The sequence below is a fragment of the Pristiophorus japonicus genome, chromosome 15, assembly GCF_044704955.1.
Source record: "Pristiophorus japonicus isolate sPriJap1 chromosome 15, sPriJap1.hap1, whole genome shotgun sequence".
NCBI lineage: Eukaryota > Metazoa > Chordata > Chondrichthyes > Pristiophoridae > Pristiophorus > Pristiophorus japonicus.
The window spans coordinates 136,413,851-136,435,486 of NC_091991.1; the positions used below are offsets into that span (position 1 = coordinate 136,413,851).

The 21,636-nt window shown below is 44.7% G+C and overlaps 1 protein-coding gene and 1 pseudogene across 1 annotated transcript in view; both read left to right on the forward strand.

Moving 5' to 3' along the window:
- The window catches only part of shisa9a (shisa family member 9a), a 389,884-nt gene extending 372,057 nt beyond the window's left edge, over positions 1–17,827 (forward strand). The window contains exon 4 of the mRNA XM_070856738.1: positions 17,454–17,827. Within this exon, the coding sequence (XP_070712839.1) occupies positions 17,454–17,827 (374 nt within the window). The remainder of the gene's footprint in view (positions 1–17,453) is intronic.
- LOC139225949 (U2 spliceosomal RNA) lies at positions 1,483–1,661 on the forward strand (annotated as a pseudogene).
- Positions 17,828–21,636: the final 3,809 nt, after the last annotated feature.

Below are 21,636 nucleotides of genomic sequence, written 5' to 3' on the forward strand. Positions count from 1 at the left end.
GGTTGATTGTCTTGGTGTGAAAGCTGGTGCTGTTGAATCATTTGTTGGGCCCTCGCTGGGCTGCTGTGCAGCTGGCCTTGCTGGGCTGCCTGGTGTGTTGGGCCCTGCAGGACTGCTGTGGATGATGGGTTCTGCTTCGTGGTCAACCGTGGTGCCGGTTGCCACTGGTGTGTATGTTGGGGAATCAAAAAAGGTAGGGTCCAAGGTGAGTTGCTCAGGGTAGTCCATGAATCTGAGTTTGATTTGGTCCAAGTGTTTCCGGTGAATGAGTCCATTTGAAAGTTTGACCCGAAACACCCTGCTCCCCTCTTTGGCCACGACAGTGCTGGGAAGCCACTTGGGACCTTGTCTATAATTTAATACAAATATAGGATCATTGATTTCAATCTCGCGTGACACATTTGCGCTATCATGGTATGCACTTTGTTGAAACCGCCTGCTCTCTACCTGTTCATGTAGATCAGGGTGAACTAACGAGAGCCTTGTCTTAAGTGCTCTTTTCATGAGCAGTTCAGCAGGTGGGATCCCAGTGAGTGAGTGGGGTTTCGTGCGGTAGCTAAGCAGGACACGGGATAGGCGAATCTGCAGTGAGCCTTCAGTTACCTTCTTCAAGCCTTGCTTGATGGTTTGCACTGCTCTCTCTGCCTGACCATTGGATGCTGGTTTAAACGGGGCAGGTGTGACATGTTTGATCCTGTTACGGGCCATGAATTCTTTGAACTCAGCACTGGTAAAACATGGCCCGTTGTCGCTCACCAGGACATCGGGTAAGCCGTGTGTGGCAAACATGGCCCGCAGGCTTTCAGTACTAGCAGCCGACATTATCTTACATTCAATCCACTTGGAGTATGCGTCTACAACCACAAGGAACATTCTACCCAAGAACGGGCCTGCATAGTCGATGTGTACCCTAGACCATGGTTTGGAGGGCCAAGACCATAAACTTAATGACACCTCCCTGGGTACATTGCTTAACTGCGAGCATGTATTACATCTGTCAACGCAAAATTCTAAGTCCGCATCGATACCGGGCCACCACAGGTGGGATCTGGCTATCGCTTTCATCATTATGATGCCTGGGTGAGTACTGTGGAGGTCATTGATGAAGGTGTCTCTGCCCTTCTTGGGGACCACTACTCGATTGCCCCACAGAAGGCAGTCTGCCTGTATAGACATTTCATCTTTGCGCCACTGGAACGGCTTTATCTATTCCTGCATTTCCACTGGAACACTGGACCAGCTCCTGTGAAGCACACAGCTTTTGACTAGAGATAATAAAGGGTCCTGGCTTGTCCAGGTTTTGATCTGCCGGGCTGTGACGGGTGATTGCTCACTCACAAATACTCCCATAACCATGGCTAGATCTGCGGGCTGTGCCATTTCCACCCCCGTGGTGGTCAATGGCAGCCTACTGAGAACATCGGTGCAGTTTTCTGTGCCTGGCCTGTGGCAGATGGCGTAGTTGTATGCGAACAACATGAGCGCCCATCTCGGCCTTTTGGCTAAGATCAAGTGTAGTATCTGTTCTTAACAGTTTAATATCCCCTATGGGGACATGATATTGAATTGATTTTTGGACAGGGAGCTGGATCAGGGGCATGCCCCGTCCACTCCATGCACCGACCTGGTATTGCAATATTTCCAGGAACGGTGCAACTTCGCCTCTCGGCCTTTTGGCCTAAGATCAAATATATTGGCGCAAAGTGATCTTTGGCGTTAGAGTTGATCTGGAAAGAAATTGGATTAAAAAAAAACATGAGCGCCCATTTCTGGATGCGGGCCAATGCGTTGGTATTTATCCCTTTACTCTCGGAATACAGGGATATAAGTGGCTTACGGTCAGTTTCCAATTTGAATTTTAGCCTAAACAGGTATTGATGCATTTTCTTTACCCCATAGACACACGCTAACGTTTCTTTTTCAATCATGCTGTAGGCTCTCTCAGCCTTAGACAGACTCCTGGATGCATTAGCAACCGGTTGCAGTTTCCCGAAATCATTAGCTTGTTGCAATACACACCCGATGCCATATGACGACGCATCACATGCTAGTACCAAACGCTAACATGGATCATACAACACAAGCAATTTATTTGAGCATAACAATTTTCTCGCTTTTACAAAGGCATTTTCTTGGCTTTTGCCAAGAGAGGATGTTTCCACTGATAGGGGAGACTAGAACTAGGGGGCATAATCTTAGAATAAGGGACTGTTTAAAACTGAGATGAGGAGGAATTTCTTCTTTCAGAGTATTGTAAATCTGAGGAATTCACTGCCTCAGAGAGCTGTGGAAGCTGGGTCATTGAATAAATTTAAGACAGAGGTAGACAGTTTCTTAACCGATAAGGGAATAAGGGGTTATGAGGAATGGGCGGGGAAGTGGACCTGAGTCCATGATCAGATCAGCCATGATTGTATTAAATGGCAGAGCAGGCTCGAAGGGCCATATGGTCTACTCCTGCTCCTATTTCTTATGTTCATATGTTCTAACACACAGGTGACCAAATTGACACGTTTGAAAATGGTTGAATAACTCTCATACCTTCTAGCATTTTCTTTCCTGTGGAGACATTCACTGCTTGGATTTAAACTTCATTTTACAATCCATGCTCATCAGGAAAGCTGCTTGCACTTTTAACCCAGCATGTGTCATCTCAGACTGTGCCAAAAGTGAGGTATTCGGGAAATACGGGCTTTCGCTCCGACACAAACCTGCTGCCAAGGGTTACCACCTGAGTCAGGCTGATCATTCTAAATATGGTAGCAGATTATGGGCTACAGCAATTGTGGAACATTGCACCTGATTTGATGAGAGAGACCACAGTTTTATAATGCCATGGAATATTGTGGTAGGAATTCAAACATTTTATGGAAGAGTCTAGGCACAGTAGAACATTTCCAGTCCAGAGTTTTATATCTACAAGTGTACTTTTGTAATGCAAGGTGCTCTGATAAGTGGTTTATCTTTGTAGGATGCATATGACCTAGGACATAAGACAAGTGATGCAGGAACACCGGTAATTTAAAACATTTATTTATGCATTCACTAGATGTGGGCTTCGCTGGCAAGGCCGGCATTTATGCCCATCCCTAATTGCCCTCGAGAAGGTGGTGGAGAGCCGCCGCCTTGAACTATATACAGGCCAGACTGGGTAAGGGCGGCAGGTTTCCTTCCCTAAAGGACATTAGTGAACCAGTTGGGTTTTTTACAACAATCCGGTAGTTTCATGGTCACCATTACTGATATTAGCTTTTATATTCCAGATTTATTTAATTAACTGAGTTTAAATTCCCCAGCTGCCGTGGTGGGATTTGGATCATTAGTCCAGGTCTCTGGATTACTGGTCCCGTAACATAACTACTATGATACTGTTCCCATCTGTTATTATGACGCTGTAATTGTGCATTCTGGGTTACAATGTCCAATAAAATAGTGACTTGTTTCACTGATTTTTGAACATGACTAGTTTAATAAAAGCAGGAACACATGACCCAAATTTTGTGGTATGAATAACAGTAAAGATTCTTTAATATCTTCATAGAAAGTCCTTCGGAATCGAGGATGACTTGCTTCCACACGAAAAATGAGTTCTCAGGTGATTGATGAGTCTAGTGCGGGACCAACAGTCTCTGTCACAGGTGGGGCAGATGGTGGTTGAGGGGACAGGTGGGTGGGATGCTTGGGTTGTCGTGGGCGCCTTCTGCTGTTTGCTCGTGCTCCCGGCGAAGAAACTCGAGATGTTCAATGTGATATCTTCACAGAGCACAAGCACACACAGCTTCCAACATGGCAGTCAGCTCTCTTGGAAACCTCTGGAAATCTGCCTGGTTCTGTTTAATGGTTAATTCTGCATTTGCAGTACACAATACGTCCACATCCACAGTGTGGAGCTACAAATATTACAAGCTTACAGACATTACACTTCTCCCTCCTTAATGAAGAAGCCATCATAACAAACATCATACATAACTTTCATGTTTATACATAACACGGGATATAAACTTATTTTTTTTCCATATTTACAAATTTAACTTTACCACTTGTTTTCTGTTTCGAAGAGGATACCTTCGCTCTCCTGGATTTGTTTCCAGTGCATTGGATTTAGGATCTGCTACTGGTATATCAAAACTATCTGATGAGTCAGAAATAATTGAATCATTCCCACCTTCAACTCCTTCCATGTCTGAATGTAAAATATGATCAATATGAACAAATCTAACCTGTCCATTATCAAACATCTTTACCAAATATGTGCGAGGACCACATATCTTCACCATTCTTCCTGGTAATCACTTTAACCATTTATGGTGATGGTTCTTCACTCTCACCTTCTGGTTTAATTTCACACTTCTCTCTTTTACTCTACCTTTATCATGATTCTCTTTCTGTCTTAATTGTGTCTCTTCTACGGACTGTGCCAAATTTGGTTTTAACAACGAGAATCTGGTTCGTTGTTGTTGTTTGAGAAACAACTCTGCTGGTATTCTACCAGTAGTTGTATGAGGAGTATTTCGATATGTAATCAAAAAATTAGCCAATTTGTGATCCAATGACAACTCTCGTTTCCTTGGATTTGGATCTAACATTTGTTTTATGAAGGCACGTTTTACAATTTGTACAGTGCGCTCTGCTGCACCATTCGAATCAGGATGGTATGGTGGAACCTTGATATGTTTCACACCATTTTTGCTCGTGCATTGTGCAAATTCTTCTGAATGAAATTGTGGTCCATTATCCGAAACAATCTCTTCAGGGAGGCCAAATGAAGAAAATAATTTTCGTAAAATGTCCAATGTTTTACTGGTTGTTATTTTCCACATTGGAAACACCTCAACCCACTTTGAATGGCTATCAATCACAATGAACAATTGTTGTCCTTCTAACTCTGCAAAATCAATATGTAGCCTTTGCCACACCCTGGGAGGCCATTTCCATGGCTGTAATGGTACTGATGGTGGTTGCTTGCTTACTGATTGAGATGTCGTACACTGACTCACGATGTACTCTATATCTTTATCAAGACCTGGCCACCATAAATAACTGCGTGCAAAACTCTTGGTCAAGCATATTCCCAGGTGCTGGTCATGGAGGTCTCCTAATAATTTGGACCTGAATTTATTTGGTATAACCACTCTTGCACCCCACATGATACAATCTTTATCGACTGATAATTCATTCCTACGAATGAAGAATGGATGTGTATCTTTGTCTGTTACCTGGTTTGGCCATCCATTTGCAATATACTCATACACCTTTGACATCACCGGGTCACGTTTGGTTGCTCCACCAACCTCTTCAGCTGTGACTGGTAGTTCATCAATGTATGAAAAATAAAACACTTCTTCCCTATCGGCTGTAACTTGTGATGGGGAAGGCAATCTAGACATTGCATCAGCATTACTGTGATCAGCTGATCGTCTGTATTCAATATCATATGTATATGCTGACAAAATCAAAGCCCATCTCTGCACTTGGGCTGCAGCTAATGTTGGAACTGGGGACTTTGGATGGAGGATTGCTGTTAGGGGCTTATGGTCAGTAACAATGGTAAACTTATGACCATACAAGTATTTGTGAAACTTCTTGACCCCAAAAATTAATGCCAAAGCTTCCCTTTCAATTTGCGCATAATTACTCTCACTGGCAGTGAGAGTGCGTGAAGCAAAAGCAATTGGTCTCTCCTCCCCACTACTTAATACATGAGAGATTACTGGCCCAACTCCATATGGAGAGGCATCACATGTTAGCTTAATCTCCTTAGATATGTCATAGTGAACTAACATGGTGCTCTCTACCAATTTGCTTTTACACTCCTTGAATGCTGTATCGCATTCTTTTGACCACTTCCAATGGACCTGTTTTTTCAAAAGTTCATTCAGTGGATGTAATACTGTAGCCAAATTTGGTAGGAACTTCCCATAATAGTTCAAAAGACCTAAGAATGAACGAAGTTCAGTGACATTCCTGGGAGTGGGTCCATTTCTGATCGCATCCAATTTTTCCATGGTTGGATGTAAACCATCTTTGTCTACTCTGTACCCTAAGTACTCCACTGAGTTTTTAAATAACTCACACTTATGAGCAGACACTCGTACCCTGTGCTTCTCTAGCCGTTTGAGGACTTCATTCAATATGTTATTATGAATTTGCCTATTTGGTGCTGAAATTAGTATGTCATCCAAATAACATACTACCCCTTCAATATCTTGCAAAATCTGGTTCATCACTCCTTGGAATATGGCAGGGGCGGAAGACACTCCAAACGGTAGCCTATTAAATTGATATAGGCCTAGATGAGTATTTATAGTCAAATATGACTTGGACTCCTCATCTAGTTCAAACTGTAAGTAGGCATTCGTAAGATCCAGTTTTGAGAAGATCTAACGACCTGTCAGTATTGTGAACAAATCTTCTATATTCGGCAATGTATTGGGGACATTACCCTCTAGAACCTGGTTTATGGTTACTTTATAATCACCACACAATCTTATCTTACCATCGGACTTAGGTACAACAACAATGGGTGTAGCCCAATTACATCGATCTGTCTTACAGATAATGTTCTCACTCTCTAGTCTTTTGAGTTCTTGCTCAACTTTCCGCTTGAGTGCATATCGTACGTAACGTGGTTTGTAGTAAACCGATCTAGCGTCCTTCTGTACCCTGACACTTGCCTTGAAGCCTTGGATCGGACTGCCCGTTTCGCAGAAGACCTTCGGATACTTCTTGATAACCTCATTCGTTGATGAAAATCTTGCTTCCACACAGAAAATGTTACTTCAATCCAGCTTCAGTGAGCTCAACCAATTTCTTCTTAGTAAGGCCGGCTTGTCTCCTTTCACAAGTTCTGAAATTGATCTTTATATTTCACCGGTACGGTGATATGACCTACCACAGGAATTTTCTCTCCCAAGTAGCCTCGCAACTCTATCTTGGATTCCTCCAGTTGGAAATCACGCAATTTGTTGCAATATAGTGACTCCAATACTACATCACGGATGCACCTGTGTCAATTTCCATTGGTATCTTGAATCCCGCAACATCTACGTGGATTTTGATGCTTTCCGAATCGCTGTCCGTTAACCTCGTGCTCCTGATGACGTGTAACTCTAACATCTCCTCATCCTGTTGTTCTTCCATGCTATGTAGTCTCTTTGGATTTCTACTCATAGCCTTGAACGCTGGACTCATAGCTTTGGAAGCTGGTTTACCCTTCTGTCGGCATGCCTTCGCAAGATGCCCAGTCTTCCTGCAGAAGAAACACACTGCCTTCACGTATGGACAACTTTGAGCAATGTGTTGTCCCAGGTACCTATAGCACTACTTCGACGCTCTGTTAGAATTTCCAGTTTCTGAGACTTTGGGCCCCCACTGTCTTTTACTTTGAACCTGCAGGTGATTTACCTCGGTTGACTGACGACCATAATTATTATTTAATTCTCGGGAATATTGTTCAGCCATGCCCATCGACCTCGCTGTCTGACAAGCAATCTCAAAAGTCAAGTCATCCGTCGGCAATAACTTCCTTCTGATCGCATCATTTTTCACCCCACAAACAAAACAATCCCGTAATGCTCGGTTTTGGAAGTTTCCAAAATTACAGTGCATCGATAGCTTTTTAAATGCTACAATGTAATCACTGATACTTACACCAGCCTTTTGATTCCAAATACCGTAACGATAGCTTTCAGCAATTTCTAACGGTTTGGGGTTATAGTGCTGCTCCAGCTTCGTTAAAATCTCTTTAAGCGTTGTGTCCTTTGGCTCGTCAGGCACAAGCAGATTTACAAGGGTTTCGTACAATGTTGGACCTGCCTCCAATAAGAAGATCGCTTTCTTACGTTCCAACACAGTCCGGTTCTGGACTGCATTGTCTGGAACTTCGATTATGTTATTTGCAGTGAAATAAATTTCTAGCCGATCCACATATGCTTTAAAACGTTCCTGGTTGTGTCTATATTCTCCCAAATATCCGATTAAACCTGACATTTTAATCTCTAGCTGTTCACACCGTGTGCTGTATTTTACCTCGGATTTTGTAGCTTTTTCCAAAAACAGAAACTTCCAAAGTCTCTCTGTCGGCAGCCTGAATCCTTCACCAACAAAATTTAAGCTATAAATCATCCGAAAAAATCCCATCTCGCCATCAAATGTGATATCTTCACAGAGCACAAGCACACACAGCTTCCAACATGGCAGGCAGCTCTCCCGGAAGCCTCCAGAAATCTGCCTGATTCTGTTTATTATTAACCCTGCACTTGCAATACACAATATGTCCACATCCACAGTGTGGAGATACAAACATTACAAGCTTACAGACATTACATTCAGCAGCTTCCCGGATTCTTCTGTTCCACTTTGAGCGGTCTTGGGCCAGGGATTCCCAGGTGTCAGTGGGGTTGTTGCACTTTTTGAAGGAGGCCTTGAGGGTGTCCTTGAAGCGTTTCCTCTGCCCATCTGTGGCTCGTTTGCCGTGTCGGAGCTCCGAGTAGAGCGCTTGTTTTGGTAGTCTCGTATCGGGCATGTGGATGATGTGGCCCATCCATTGGAGTTGATCGAGCGTGGTCAGTGCTTCGATGCTGGGGATGTTGGCCTGAGCGAGAACACTGACATTGGTGCGCCTATCCTGCCAATGGATTTACAGGATTTTGCGGAGGCAGCATTGGTGGTACTTCTACAGTGATTTGAGATGCCTGCTGTATATAGTCCATGTCTCTGAAGCATATAGGACGGCTTTATTATGATTGGTTGAAGAGACACATTCTTGCTTTCCCTGTTCACGCAGGTCCCAGATCCCCTTTAGAGGGCACTGTGCTGTATCGGACTCCCGATGACTGTAAATTGCCAGGCAAAAGCCCACAAAAAAGTCTGTGGGGAGCTGTAAGCATAATTAACAACGAACACCATTCGTTTGCCGATGACCTCAAAATCGGGGCCACTGTGTTGATTCTAACATTTTCTCATGTTCTCACTGTGCTGAAATGGGCAAAGCTTATTAAGGAAATTCATTGCACAGCAGTCAGTGGACAAATGGCTGATTGAAGTGAACATTAAATTAAAAATTCTGTTCACTGTATTTTCCACCTTTATTCTTTGTCTGGTTTTACACGTATTGGATTTATTGCTTAAGAAAACCAATATCTTGCCAACAAATGAGGCTAAATGCATTTGACTTGTCCTGGAATTAGTGGGACATATTATCAGTCCTGGACGTATATGTCATCAGAATGTAAATTGTGCTTTGCAACAAACCTTCTTGAATCAAATGTAATGTCATAAAAGCAATTGTATCTGAAACAGTTTAGTCCTTTGCAATTTTAACCAAATCCATCCGTTGGGACACTGACAGAATTGGGCACACCACTGGTTTTGCTCCCACCTGATTTTATTCACTATTGTAGTCTGTGGAGAGCAATATTAAGCAGTATGTAAAACCGGTGTTCCTCCGATCCCGTGGGTTTCCTGCCCTTCGAGTTAGATTAAAGTTACTCCTGAGTTTCAGAGCAAAAGCATAAGGATGTCTATGTGTGTACAGAGAGGGTGTCTGGCACTAGTACTGTCTCCCAACTTCCTCGCCCCCAGAACTAATTAACAGTGCAGCAAGAAGTGAAAACACTTCACGAGGGTCAGCAAGACTAGCCTGTCACCACACTCTGCCTGCCCACCCGGGGTAGCAGCTTCAACCTCGTAAAGCAGCACTCACACTACTCATCCTGCACACTACACCATGGGTAACGGGGCCAGCAATTCCCCAAACACACATTCACTGTCTTGTACAACTTCAAAACCTCTTCCTCCACCTGTCATCCTCATCTCTCACTCCATTTCTCCCATCATATTGATCACACACTGCTTAACTGGCCGGCCTTAGCCTCACACACAAAACCTCCCAGCCCCCACAGTCTGCAGTCAAATATATCTTTGCTTTGAAATACAGTGGGCACTTGTGTCATGATTTGTTATTTATGAACATTGCAGTAAGTCTAAATACAATGGGTTTGGACTTCTTCGCACAGGTGTGGATTCCTGGCGTGATCCTGCCAGGCCAGAGATCTGCCTTGGTGTCACCTGGTGGGGTACTATCACTGCAGTTGATCAGTCGATGAAGACGTCCTGCAGAATCTGCCCTCTGATGCCCCCTTGCAGCGGCACGTGAGAACATGGCCTAGTTCGCAGCACAGACAAGTGGGACGTCCTGGGAATTTTATTCACAATGGCTGCTCAGCATGCATTGCACCCTGCACCCTGGGGAACCCGCTATCCTGTAGCAGTCCCTGGCTCTGTGCCTCGGCTGCCTGGGGACGGTGCCTAAATGGAGGTATTTGGCTGCTGTACGAGTAGAGCGCGTCCGTCGTCTGCACCATAGAGGCCCCGACTGCTCGCTGGGCAATGTCGCACAAGCGCCCTGTGGCAGCCTGGCATAATGCAGCCTGCCATAAAGGTTGATGGCTACTGTCACTTTACTTGCCACGGATAGAGTAATTGTGGCAGTGGAGCGAGTCTGCAAATCTTCATGCCTGGAGTTGGCAGAGATGCCCAATTGCATCCTTGTTGCGGCACAGCCATTGGATGCACCACTTGCTCCTCAGAGAGGCCATCTTAGGACTGGTGTGGCCTGCACACGTGTCTGGGAGTCCAGTGCCTAGGGGCTGCTGTCCTCAGCCTTGTGGCCTGATTCTCCTGACCGGGACATACTACTTCTGTAACTCCTCCTCCATTCTGATGGCGTGGAGCAGCAGGACCATGGGGAAGGCCAACATGTGTCCAAAGTTGATCTGAGTATGGGTTTAGTGGGACGGGGGGGGGGGGTGATTGGAGGAAGTCAGGGGTTCCAAAATGATTTTCTGGGATGAAAGGAAATAGAAGTGCAGGTCACTGATTCAAAATGTGAAGGAAGGAGTTAAAAAAAATATTAATCGGAAGCCTGTAATCAGTTAATGAACTTGGTCCCTCTTCAGTTCATCAACTCATCACTAGACTTATCTGAAGTGGTAGGGGGAGCTGATAGACCTTCTGGGGGTGAGGGGGAGGGTGTAAAGTTACACCAATTGCAAGAGCGGCAGAAACTTCTGTTACTTGAGCAGTGCGCGTTGACAGACAGGAGATTTGCACTATTTAACAGATCGATGGAAATTTGCATTTAGTGCAATAGAAGAGGGCACCAATTTCACTAACTGATGACAGGCTCCCGAGGATATTTTTTTAACCTCCTTCCTTCACATTTTTGAATCAGTGACCTGCACATCAATTTGCTCCTATCCCAGAAAATCATAAGCAGCATAATACGATAAAGCACACATTTGTTTTAGCTCAATAAGGGCATAACAACAGCGTAAGTGCTGAAGACAATGAGGAAATTCAGAGCCAGTGTTTCTCTGAACAGGAGAGTGGGTGGTGCCGAGTATTGGAAAAACATTTGTTCTATGATCTTTGTGACCTCCATTTTAGAATCGGTAGAAGGTTTTACAGGTCTATAGTCTCATTGATGATAAGGTCCTAAGAGAGGTGAGTAGTCTTGTCCAGTTAGTCCGTCCAGTCAACCAGACACCACAGTGCAAATCTACCCACAAATCCCGAGATATCGGGGACTAATTCACTTTCTCTAAGTACATTTGCCAAAACATGCAAAATTTGACACAAGTATAATGGGAAGGGGACAAAGCAAGCTCTTTTCTAAGAGGGAGGTTGAGAAATATTACCATGGTAATGTTGGTGATTTCTGTTTTGCCTGCAGCTCACATTTACCTCAGAGTGTGTGATGCTGTCAGTAGGTATAAAAGGTGAAACCTTCTTGCATTCCTGAGCACAATCATCCATCACCCGTCCTAGATGAACACCAGAGTCAATAAATAAATAAAATGTCCCCAAGCTTAAAATTGGTTTAACACTGCAATGCTTAGGACATTTTTTGGCAGCAATTCACTAATGATGCTCACAATGGATGCATTTTACAGTGAAATAACACAGCTGAAGAAATCACAAACACCAAGAGGAATACTTAAACACACTTTCAATCCTCTCGGTAGAGCAAACCCCTTGGAGAAGAAACATTAACAAGTGAAACTTGCTGCCTGCAGCAGTGCTAACTGACTTGCACTAGTGTGGAGTGTATGAGGGAATATGTAAAGTAGCTGCCTAGCAACACTTCAGCTAAGGTGTGCCTTTGAAGCATCAACATGTTTAAGATCAAAAATTCCTTTACCAACAATGGGCTGTCAGCACCATTATTTAGTTCTATAAATTTTGAATAGTCTGTTCCAAATGTTACTCAGCTTTTTACCATCTGCCATGTGTAAAGTCTTCTCCTCGCAGGTTTAGTTCATTGGATTCCCTAGCTATACTTTCCTAAATGTGATACTATATTGATCAATTTGTCTACAGACCCACCATGGTTAGTTTCTACAGTATGAACAGGTTGGCCATTTTCTCTTCCTTTGCACCTCCCCCCTTAAGTGATTGTTTACTGATGGTTAAATTCCCCCTCTGCCTCACCCTGCCCATGTAAGCTAGGCTCTCAACCATTCCCATAAACTCTGGGGCCTGGAGTTTCCACTCGGTTGTGCTAGTTTTTTTTTTAAGTGCTATTTGCCCGAAATCAGACAAACCAGCGCAAAAGATCACAGGATTTCGAACATAAGTTACGCCCAGTGTAAATCAAATTTCTGCGATCTTTTGCGTTGGTTTAAAAAGCATCGTGAAGCCGCTCCGCCCACAAAACTGGCCATGCCCCCAGATCGAATGAGTCGTCATGGCGAGTCTTCACTAATTGCGCCCATTTGCGGGTGAAATCAGGCTGGTTTATTTGAGCGCGAGGATACCAATGGGCATGATTTATAAGCTTTTGAATATATATTAGTTTACTGAAAACTGACTACTTTACATCAATGTAACTTGTAACTGCATCTATATAGTTTTAAACAAATCATTTTCAGTTATTTAAAATTGGTGTACTCATGGGACACTCTGATTAGAAATGCTTATTTTTTGCAATAAACCCATTTTTAGCTGCATTAATAAAACTGCACCAAGTTTCCACACTTAAATACATCAATGAATATTTTGTAAAGCAATTAAAAAATGGCGTTCTAACACGCTGCGTGGTTCATAAAAGATTTTATGTTTGCTGGTGTGCAAATGAATTTGAACGGAAACCTTAGAAAAATAAAAACTTCTCAAAAGCTGCGCAATTTGCACCCAGATCACCGATTGTGCCCAAAGGGAAGCTTTACCTCTGGATGTTTTATCATGAGGAACTTTGCTGTGGCAGGGACAAGGAGGAATTTAATTTTAGAAGCTGAGCAATTTTAAATGAGAGACATCACAGATAGACATGTGGGCAAGTTTGATATTGGAAATTGGGACAGTATAATTTATTTGGTCAAAGGTGAATAATTCTATTAACTGGATCAGGTAAGTATAAAATGTAACCAAGTTAAATAAAAAAAAATGCTATTTGTGTCTACATGATATATTGGAGCTGATTGTCAGTGTTGCTTGTCACAATTGACTGTTAGAATGCTCTCTTGACCAACCTCCCACCTACCACCCTCTGTAAGCTTGAGCTCATCCAAAACTCTCCTGCCCATATTCTAACTCACACCAAATCCTGTTCACGCATCACCCATCTGCTTGCTGACCTACATTGGCTCCTGCTCTGGCAACACCTTGTGCTGAATTTTACCTAGCGCTATGGCGCCCAGCAATTTTTCTGCCGCAGAAGTTTAGTTTAGAGATTCCCCAATTATGGGCCGCCGGCATCGACTACGAGTGCAAGAATGTTTGGCGCCATCCATTCTGGCGCTGGTGGACGTTGAAAAGTACAATACGCGCCATTTCTGGGCATAAGGCCAAGTTTCCTGATTAGCGATATTTTTAAAATCCATGCACAGACACTAAAAGCACCATAGGGAAAACCCTTACCTGCAGTTAAAGAAAGCCAAGCTGGCCCGCTTCTATCCGCGGCCAAAGGAACTCCCTACCTATTTTAGCGAAACTTTATGGACCCTTATATAACTTCAAAAATAAAATAAATAAAAGAAAACTTACCATTGCTGCTACTCCCTCGATGATAGAACTGTAAGCATTCAAATAATAAATAATTCTTCACTACCTTTTCCTTCGATGTACTAATTGGCCCAAAATTTTCAAAGATGTTCCTGAAATCCTGCTATTCCTTAAAAATTGAAACTACAGGCACAATCATCCGATAAATAATCATCAATCGAAAAACATCAAGGGCAGCCTTCTCCCAATCCTCTATACACGCGGCCCGCTGCTATCCCAGGCCGAAGGTCCTCCACACAAGGCAGTGCAACACACTCCAGGCACACAGGAAACCATCAGTGATTTTTAATAAAGACTGGACATTACATTTTTTTTTTAAATCCTCATAAATTTTAATGTTGTAAGACTTTATTGGAATGCTTAGGTGGACAATAATGAATAATAATATATTTTAAGGGATATTAAATTCGTGTAAAAATGTCTTTATACAATAGAATAGGGTCTTATTTTTGTCAAACATGTCAAATGGCCTCATTCATTGTGAACTATATGTTTAAATGAAGCAGGGGCAGGTTCCAGTACTAAGGTGTTCATGGACCTAGACTGGGCCAGGGTCACTGATACATGCACCATGGTCCTGATCACATGTATCAGTGACCCAGAACAAGTCAGGATCCATGAACACTGTTGTTTTGGAACCTGCTCCTGTATCATTTAAACTTATCGGTTACAAGGAATGGGGACATTTGACATGTTCAGTCCGTTCCTTTAACCAAAAATATTTAGTAGTGCTGCATTAAAAAATGAAGTGCAGGAGTCAGGTTAAAAGTCCAAAATAATATGTTTATTAAACATTTGTATAAAACAGTTGTACTTAGCTTAACATGACTTATCTTTAAACTTTCATAACTTTAAAAACTTTAATGAATTACGTGGCAAACTTTGAAAAGAACAATCAATAAACAAACCAACAAACATACAAGCCATCTCTCCTCCTCCTTAGCACTGTGCGCCAGTCCTGCCCCAGTAGATGCCGCGACCCCTGCGTGTGCCCATTGTTGCAGACTTCTGCTTCCTCGCCCCTATTAACCCGAGGTTTAATCTGTATTTTTTCCGACGCGGCGTTTCTTGCTGTTGGGCCACGATAGGGACAGAACCAAAATGTGTTATTGTGGAAGGCTCAGGTTCCTCTTCATAATCATCCTCAGCCTCTGGATCAACCCCTGATTTTGGTGCGGAGTAGAAAATGTTCCTCGCATCAATGACAGCCTGGGTGAGCCCCCCTATTGCTGCTACTGCCTCTGTCATCTGTCCTGAAAGTCTTTCCACCTGTAATGACAGTCCTGCAATTTCTCCCCTCACCTCACCCATTCCTCCAGCCAGTGTTGCTACTTCATCTCTTAGTCCCCCTAACTCTACCCTCACCCCACCGAAGGCTTCCAGGAGCAATCGCGATTGTTGGATGTTCTCCCCACTCATCCCCACAAGATGTCCAATATTCTCTGAATCCTGTGTTTCTGCATCTCCCTTCCACCCTCCTTTGACGTCCCGCAGGTGTGGCTTGCTGCGACACACTGGGACCCGCAGCCTCAGACAGCACACCTAGAAATGTCCCGTCGGTTGATACACTCAGGAAAGGGCTTGGAATCCTCGAGGGGTTCACCATCTCCAAATCCAGGGTAACCATATCATCATTGACGACTTCTTGCTGCCCATCATTCTCCTGATTTGAAATATCTAGAGTGACAGTTTCCTGAAAATGCTGCTCTTCAACTTCAGGTGCACCTTCCGACTCCTCCTGATGCTCAACATCTGCGAAACAAAAGATAGATGCTTGGTTAGCAACATTGTGGAAGGAGAAGCGTAGGCAGCACATGCAGTACACAGCATTTAGCCAAACCAGACTGTGCCATTTGAAGGGCTTACCCTCTATTGGAAAACTGGGGCCAGCTTCCGTGTTGATGGTTGGTCTTGTCCTGTAACATTTAATCAGATACGCTATCCTCTGCTCCACGGCTGTTATTTGCAGCCTACTTGGTGGTCCTCCTCCAGTTTGTGACCGTTCTCAGTTGATCTGTGACACCATCTTCTGCAAAGATGAAAATTGAACCTTTTTAAGAGAGGGTCCTTCTGAACACACACACACACACACACACACACACACACATGTATCACATTTACAGATGCTATTGCAGTGCATAACTATAAATATATTTTAAAACCTAAGTAAATGTAAATATAGATGATTGTTTACAGTCACTGCTTGTCCGAAGCCCTGCCACTTCTTTTTCAGCTGTACACCGGTTCTCGGGGTGATGGACATTCCATTATACTCAACTGTGACCGGGTCCCAAACTTTTGCGAGTACAGAGTTTCTTTTTACCAAAGCTCCCCTTGTTTTCAAGAACTTCCCATCTATTCTCAATTAAGTCTACCAGGGGCTCAATTTCTTCTGCGAGAAATCTCTTGGCCCTTACAGCTTCCCCTTCTCCGTCTCCGTCTCTGCCCCTTTTGCCTTCTCTGCGCCCTTCCCTTGCAGCCATCCCGCTATTGAAGCTGTGTTTCCTACCTGCAAATCCACCTCTGCCACCAATGGATTCTCAATGGTGGTCCATACAGTCCCAACACATGCTGATTTTTTTATAGTGCTTTACTGCCCATGTGCAGTTTTTCCCTATATTTTTTTTCTCTGCACAATGAGTTGGTCGTTTTTTTTTACACGCATGCGCTGTGCGTTTTAGGCGCACACTTTAATCTCCGCCCCCCCCCCCCCCGAGATTGACTCGGGTATCGCCAGCATGACAGGATGCGTCGGTTTGCAGAAAACTTGCGATTTTTTTTTTCAGCTCTGAAGGACCACAACAAAACCTACGTGCAGGTCAGTGTACGCCTTTATTTTTTCTTAGGGAAAATTGGGGCTCTTGAATTTAAAATTCTCATCCTTGTTTTCAAATCCCTCCATGGCCTCACCCCTCCCTATCTCTGTAACATCCTCCAGCCCGACAACCCTCCGAGATCTCTGCATTCCTCCAATTCTGGCCTCTTGAGCATCCTCAATTTTAATTGCTCCACCATTGGCAGCCATGCTTTCAGCTGCCTGGGCCCTAAGCCCTGGAATTCCCTCCCTATACCTCGCCACACCTCTCTCCTTTAAGTCGCTCCTTAAAAGCTACCTTTTTGAACAAACATTTTGGTTACTTGTATCAATATCTGTTTATGTGGCTCGATGTCAAATGTTGTTTTATAATGCTCCTGTGAAGCGCATCGGGACAATTTACTCCATTAAAGGCGCTATATGAATACAAGTTGTTGTCCCTAACCCTGATTGAAATGACTTCCTGTTTCAGAGGTGTAATGATGAGCCAACTCCCAACGAATGAGCAGCAGTTTCTGTCAGTTAGAACATGTGGCCAATGCTTATTTCTGCTTTTATTTTTACTGTTTCTCAGCTGAAAAGGCAAACGACGACTTCTTTGCCAAGCGGCAACACTTTGCGGAACTGGCGGCGAAAGGGACCCTGCCTCTGCACCCGGTGCAGATACCGATGGACCACGAGGACCCAGTGCACAGCACGGACACCTACAACGCCAAGCTACCCGGGCAGAGGAACAAAATCACCAAGATGCACACGCACCCACTGGTCTTCGATTCGGACTACAAAACCTGGGACACAAACGACACGACCCTTCGACGGCAAGCCTACGCCAGCAAGAGGCCCTGCACGGTGGGCCCACTGGCCGAGAAAGCCAGTCCCCAGCCGCAGCATTACATGACGCAGCAGCCGTACTTTGTAACCAACAGCAAAACAGAAGTGACAGTGTGATCATGGTCGTCACTTTTTTTTTTAAAAGAAAGAAAGTTGTCGTTCCAAGAATGACCTGACCGAGAACTCAACGATTTTGAAATGGACTCGCGTCGTCGGCTAATGCGATTGGGCCGTGGAACTAAAGGCTGAAAAATGAGCAATACACACTTGAAGGTTCAATAACAATGGACTTTTGTGTTCATGTTTAAAAAAAAAACACAAAAAAAAGTGATTTTCTTTAAAAAAAAATGACCAGTATTTCCCTTTGCAGTAGCACAATTTTTCAGTCGTTGGAAGCTATTGAGACAAGGAATCGCTTGTGAGAATGTTTAAGACAATGGGGAGCATGTTTTCCGTAGTTTTATAACTTCTTCTACACATTTGGAAATGGGAAGGGTGGATAAAACAGCCCCTGTCTTAAACAGAGAGCTTGGTGACTCAGTTGCCTTTAGTCTCTCTGGGAAGACTGGGTAATGTAGGTTGTGCCTTTACTACGGATAGCGATACTGTTCACATAGGAAATGGTTGGTAGTCCCACTTTCTCTCCATCTCTCTTCTAATCTCTGTTAGTGGTCCCACTTTCTCTCCATCTCTCTTCTATCTCTGTTAATGTTACACAGGTTGAACTTCCCTTATCCGGAACCCTCGGGACCTGGCCTGTTCTGGATAAGAGATTTTTCCGGACGAGGGGTGGTCACATTAAATTGGATGGTACAGGTACTGAGCAAGGGGATATCGGGGCTGGCTGGCTTGGGGCTGGGAGTGCGGCAGAGAGAGCATGGGGGGGAGGGGCGGTGGATTGCGGGGTCAGGCCAGCGATTGCCTGAGTCGGCAGCGAGGGAGGGCTTCAATTTGTTCATGTCGGAGTTCTGCGCCTGCGCCACCCAGTGGCCGGGAATGGTTCCGGACAAGGGATGGTTCCAGATAAGGGAGTTCTGGATAAGGGAGGTTCAACCTGTAGTTCATTCTGTAGTCTGCTACAAGAACGTGGTCAAATGAGGCCAGTAAGATTAGACACTGTAGTGGGGCATCATCCCCATATCTGTGACGTAGATCTCTGTGCGCTTTTCCTCTCAATTAATTGATGTGATGGCCTTTCTCAGACCATCCCGAGGGTATAAAGCTGAAAAAAACGAGGGAAATAACAGAAATGTTCACTACATTCTATCCGATCTGAGAAACAAATCATTAACCTTGTTCGACTCCCACCATCAGTTTTTATATTCCTGGATGGAGGAAGCAAACGTATTTTTCATTAGCGATTGCACATTTGGTTTTTGCAAACAGCTAATGATTATCTTCCGTGTTGGGTACAACTTGTTTTAGCTTTGCCTCTCGTGTTCAACAGGATTTCCTGCAGCTAGCTGCTTACCGGATGCTGTGGTCTCCTTCTATTTGAAACAGAAAATGTAGCTATAACAGCATTGTGCACAGATCTGAAATCTGTGCACTAATTGGTTACGCTTATTTAATCATCAGACGTAGCGTACCTTAGCATGACATTTTAAATCCCATTCTGTATGAAGTATATACTTTAGTCTTTCCTATTTTATGATCCACATAACCAGTTATATTCGTCGGCCCGAGAGGATGATTTTTAGGTCAAAGGCTTTCACTAGCAAGAAAAATAATTTGAATTAATTTTTCGATATTGTACTGTATATATGTAATACAATCTCTAGGCTTAAGCACCTCGGTGATCCATGGCTGAACGTAATTTCCCTTTTAGTCCAGTATTCTGATGCCTCATGAAACTGCCTGAGCTGAAAGGTTAGGCTTGCAGCACACTGGGGGGAGTCGAGCTTTATACTAGCTTCTTACACTGAACACAATGTTCCACTCCCAGCCTCGATGGAAGTCATTGTGATGTGTACAAAGCTGCACCAAAAGCAAAAAGCAGAAACAAACAAAAAGCAACTGAAGCAGTTCTTATACAAGGGCTGGTTTCATGAGCCAACAGATGGTGGGGCTGGGCAGGGGGGAGGTGGGGGTTAGGCAGGGGACTGCAAGCGCTGCCACTCTTGCAAACATCATCATAGGCAGTCCCTCGAAATCACTTCCGCTCCAAAAGTGAGTTCTCAGGTGACTGTACAGTCCAATACGGGAATTACAGTCTCTGTCGCAGGTGGGGGAAAGGGTGGGTGGGGAGTCTGATTTGCCGCACGCTCCTTCCGCTGTCTGCGCTTGTTTACTGCATGCTCTCGGCGACGAGACCCAAGGCGCTCAGCGCCCTCCCGGATGCTCTTCCTCCATTTAGGGCAGTCTTTGGCCAGGGACTGCCAGGTGTCGGTGGGGATGTTGCACTTTATCAAGGAGGCTTTGAGGGTGTCCTTGAAACGTTTCCTCTGCTCACCTGGGGATCGCCTGCTAGGTAGGAGTTCTGAGTAGAGCGCTTGCTTTGGGAGTCTTGTGTCGGGCATGTGAACAATGTGGCCCGCCCAATGGAGCTGGTCGAGTGTGGTCAGTGCTTCGACTCTGCGGATGTTGCCCTGATCGAGAACACTAATGTTGGTGCGTTTGTTCTCCCAGGGGATTTGTAGGATCTTGCGGAAACATCGTTGGTGGTATTTCTCCAGCGATTTGAGGTGTCTACTGTATATGGTCCACGTCTCTGAGCCACACAGGAGGGCAGGTATCACTACAGTCCTGTAGATCATAAGCTTCGTACCAGATTTGAGGGCCTGATCTTCGAACACTCTCGTCCTCAGATGGCCAAAGGCTGCACTGGCGCACTGGAGGCAGTGTTGAACCTCGTCGTTGATGTCTGCCTTTACTGATAAAAGGCTCCCGAGGTATGGAAAATTGTCCACGTTGTCCAGGGCCACGCCGTAGATCTTGATGACTGGGGGGCAGTGCTGTGTGGTGGGGTCAGGTTGGTGGAGGACCCTTTGTCTTATGGAAGTTTAGCGTAATGCCCCACCCCACTGCTGGCTAAGAACGGGGAGACACTCATCAAGGACACCGAGGCAGTCAGTGCTGGAAGGAGCACTTTGAAGATCTCCTTAACTGAGACTCTGCCTTTGACACGAGTGTGCTCAACTCCATTCTGCAGCATGCTACTCGTCACCATCTCAGCAAAACCCCAGCCCTGCACGAGGTAGAAAAGGCCATCCATCAGCTCAAGAACAACAAGTTATCGGGAGCAGATGGAATCCCTGCTGAGGCACTAAAATATGGCGGAGAGACACTCTTGGCACAAATGCATGACCTCATCTCTCTCATCTGGAAGGAGGAGAGCATGCCGAGAGATCTGAGAGATGCAGTGATCGTGACCATCTTTAAGGGGACAAGTCCGACTGCGGCAACTACAGAGGAATCTCCCTGTTATCAGCCACTGGGAACATCATTAGAATCCTCCTCAACCATCTTCTTCCTGAGGAGCTCCTCCTGGAGTCACAGTGCGGATTCTGTCTACTACGGGGTACAATGGACATGATCTTTATGGCACAACAACTGCAAGAGAAATGCAGGGAACAGGAAACCATTGTACATGGCCTTCTTTGACCTTACAAAGGCCTTTGACACTGTTAACTGCGAGAGACTATGGAGCATCCTCCTCCGTTTTGGTTGCCCCCAGAAGTTTGCCGTCATCCTCCGCCTGCTCCACGACAACATGCAAGTCGTGATCCTGACCAACAGATCCACCGCAGATCCAATCCACGCCTGGATCGGGGTCACGCAGGGCTGCGTCATTGCGCCAACCCTCTTCTCGATCTTCCTTGCTACAATGCTCCACCTCACACTCAACAAGCTCCCCGCTGGAATGGAACTAAACTATAGAACCAGTGGGAACCTGTTCAACCTTCGCCGTCTCCAGGTCAGATCCA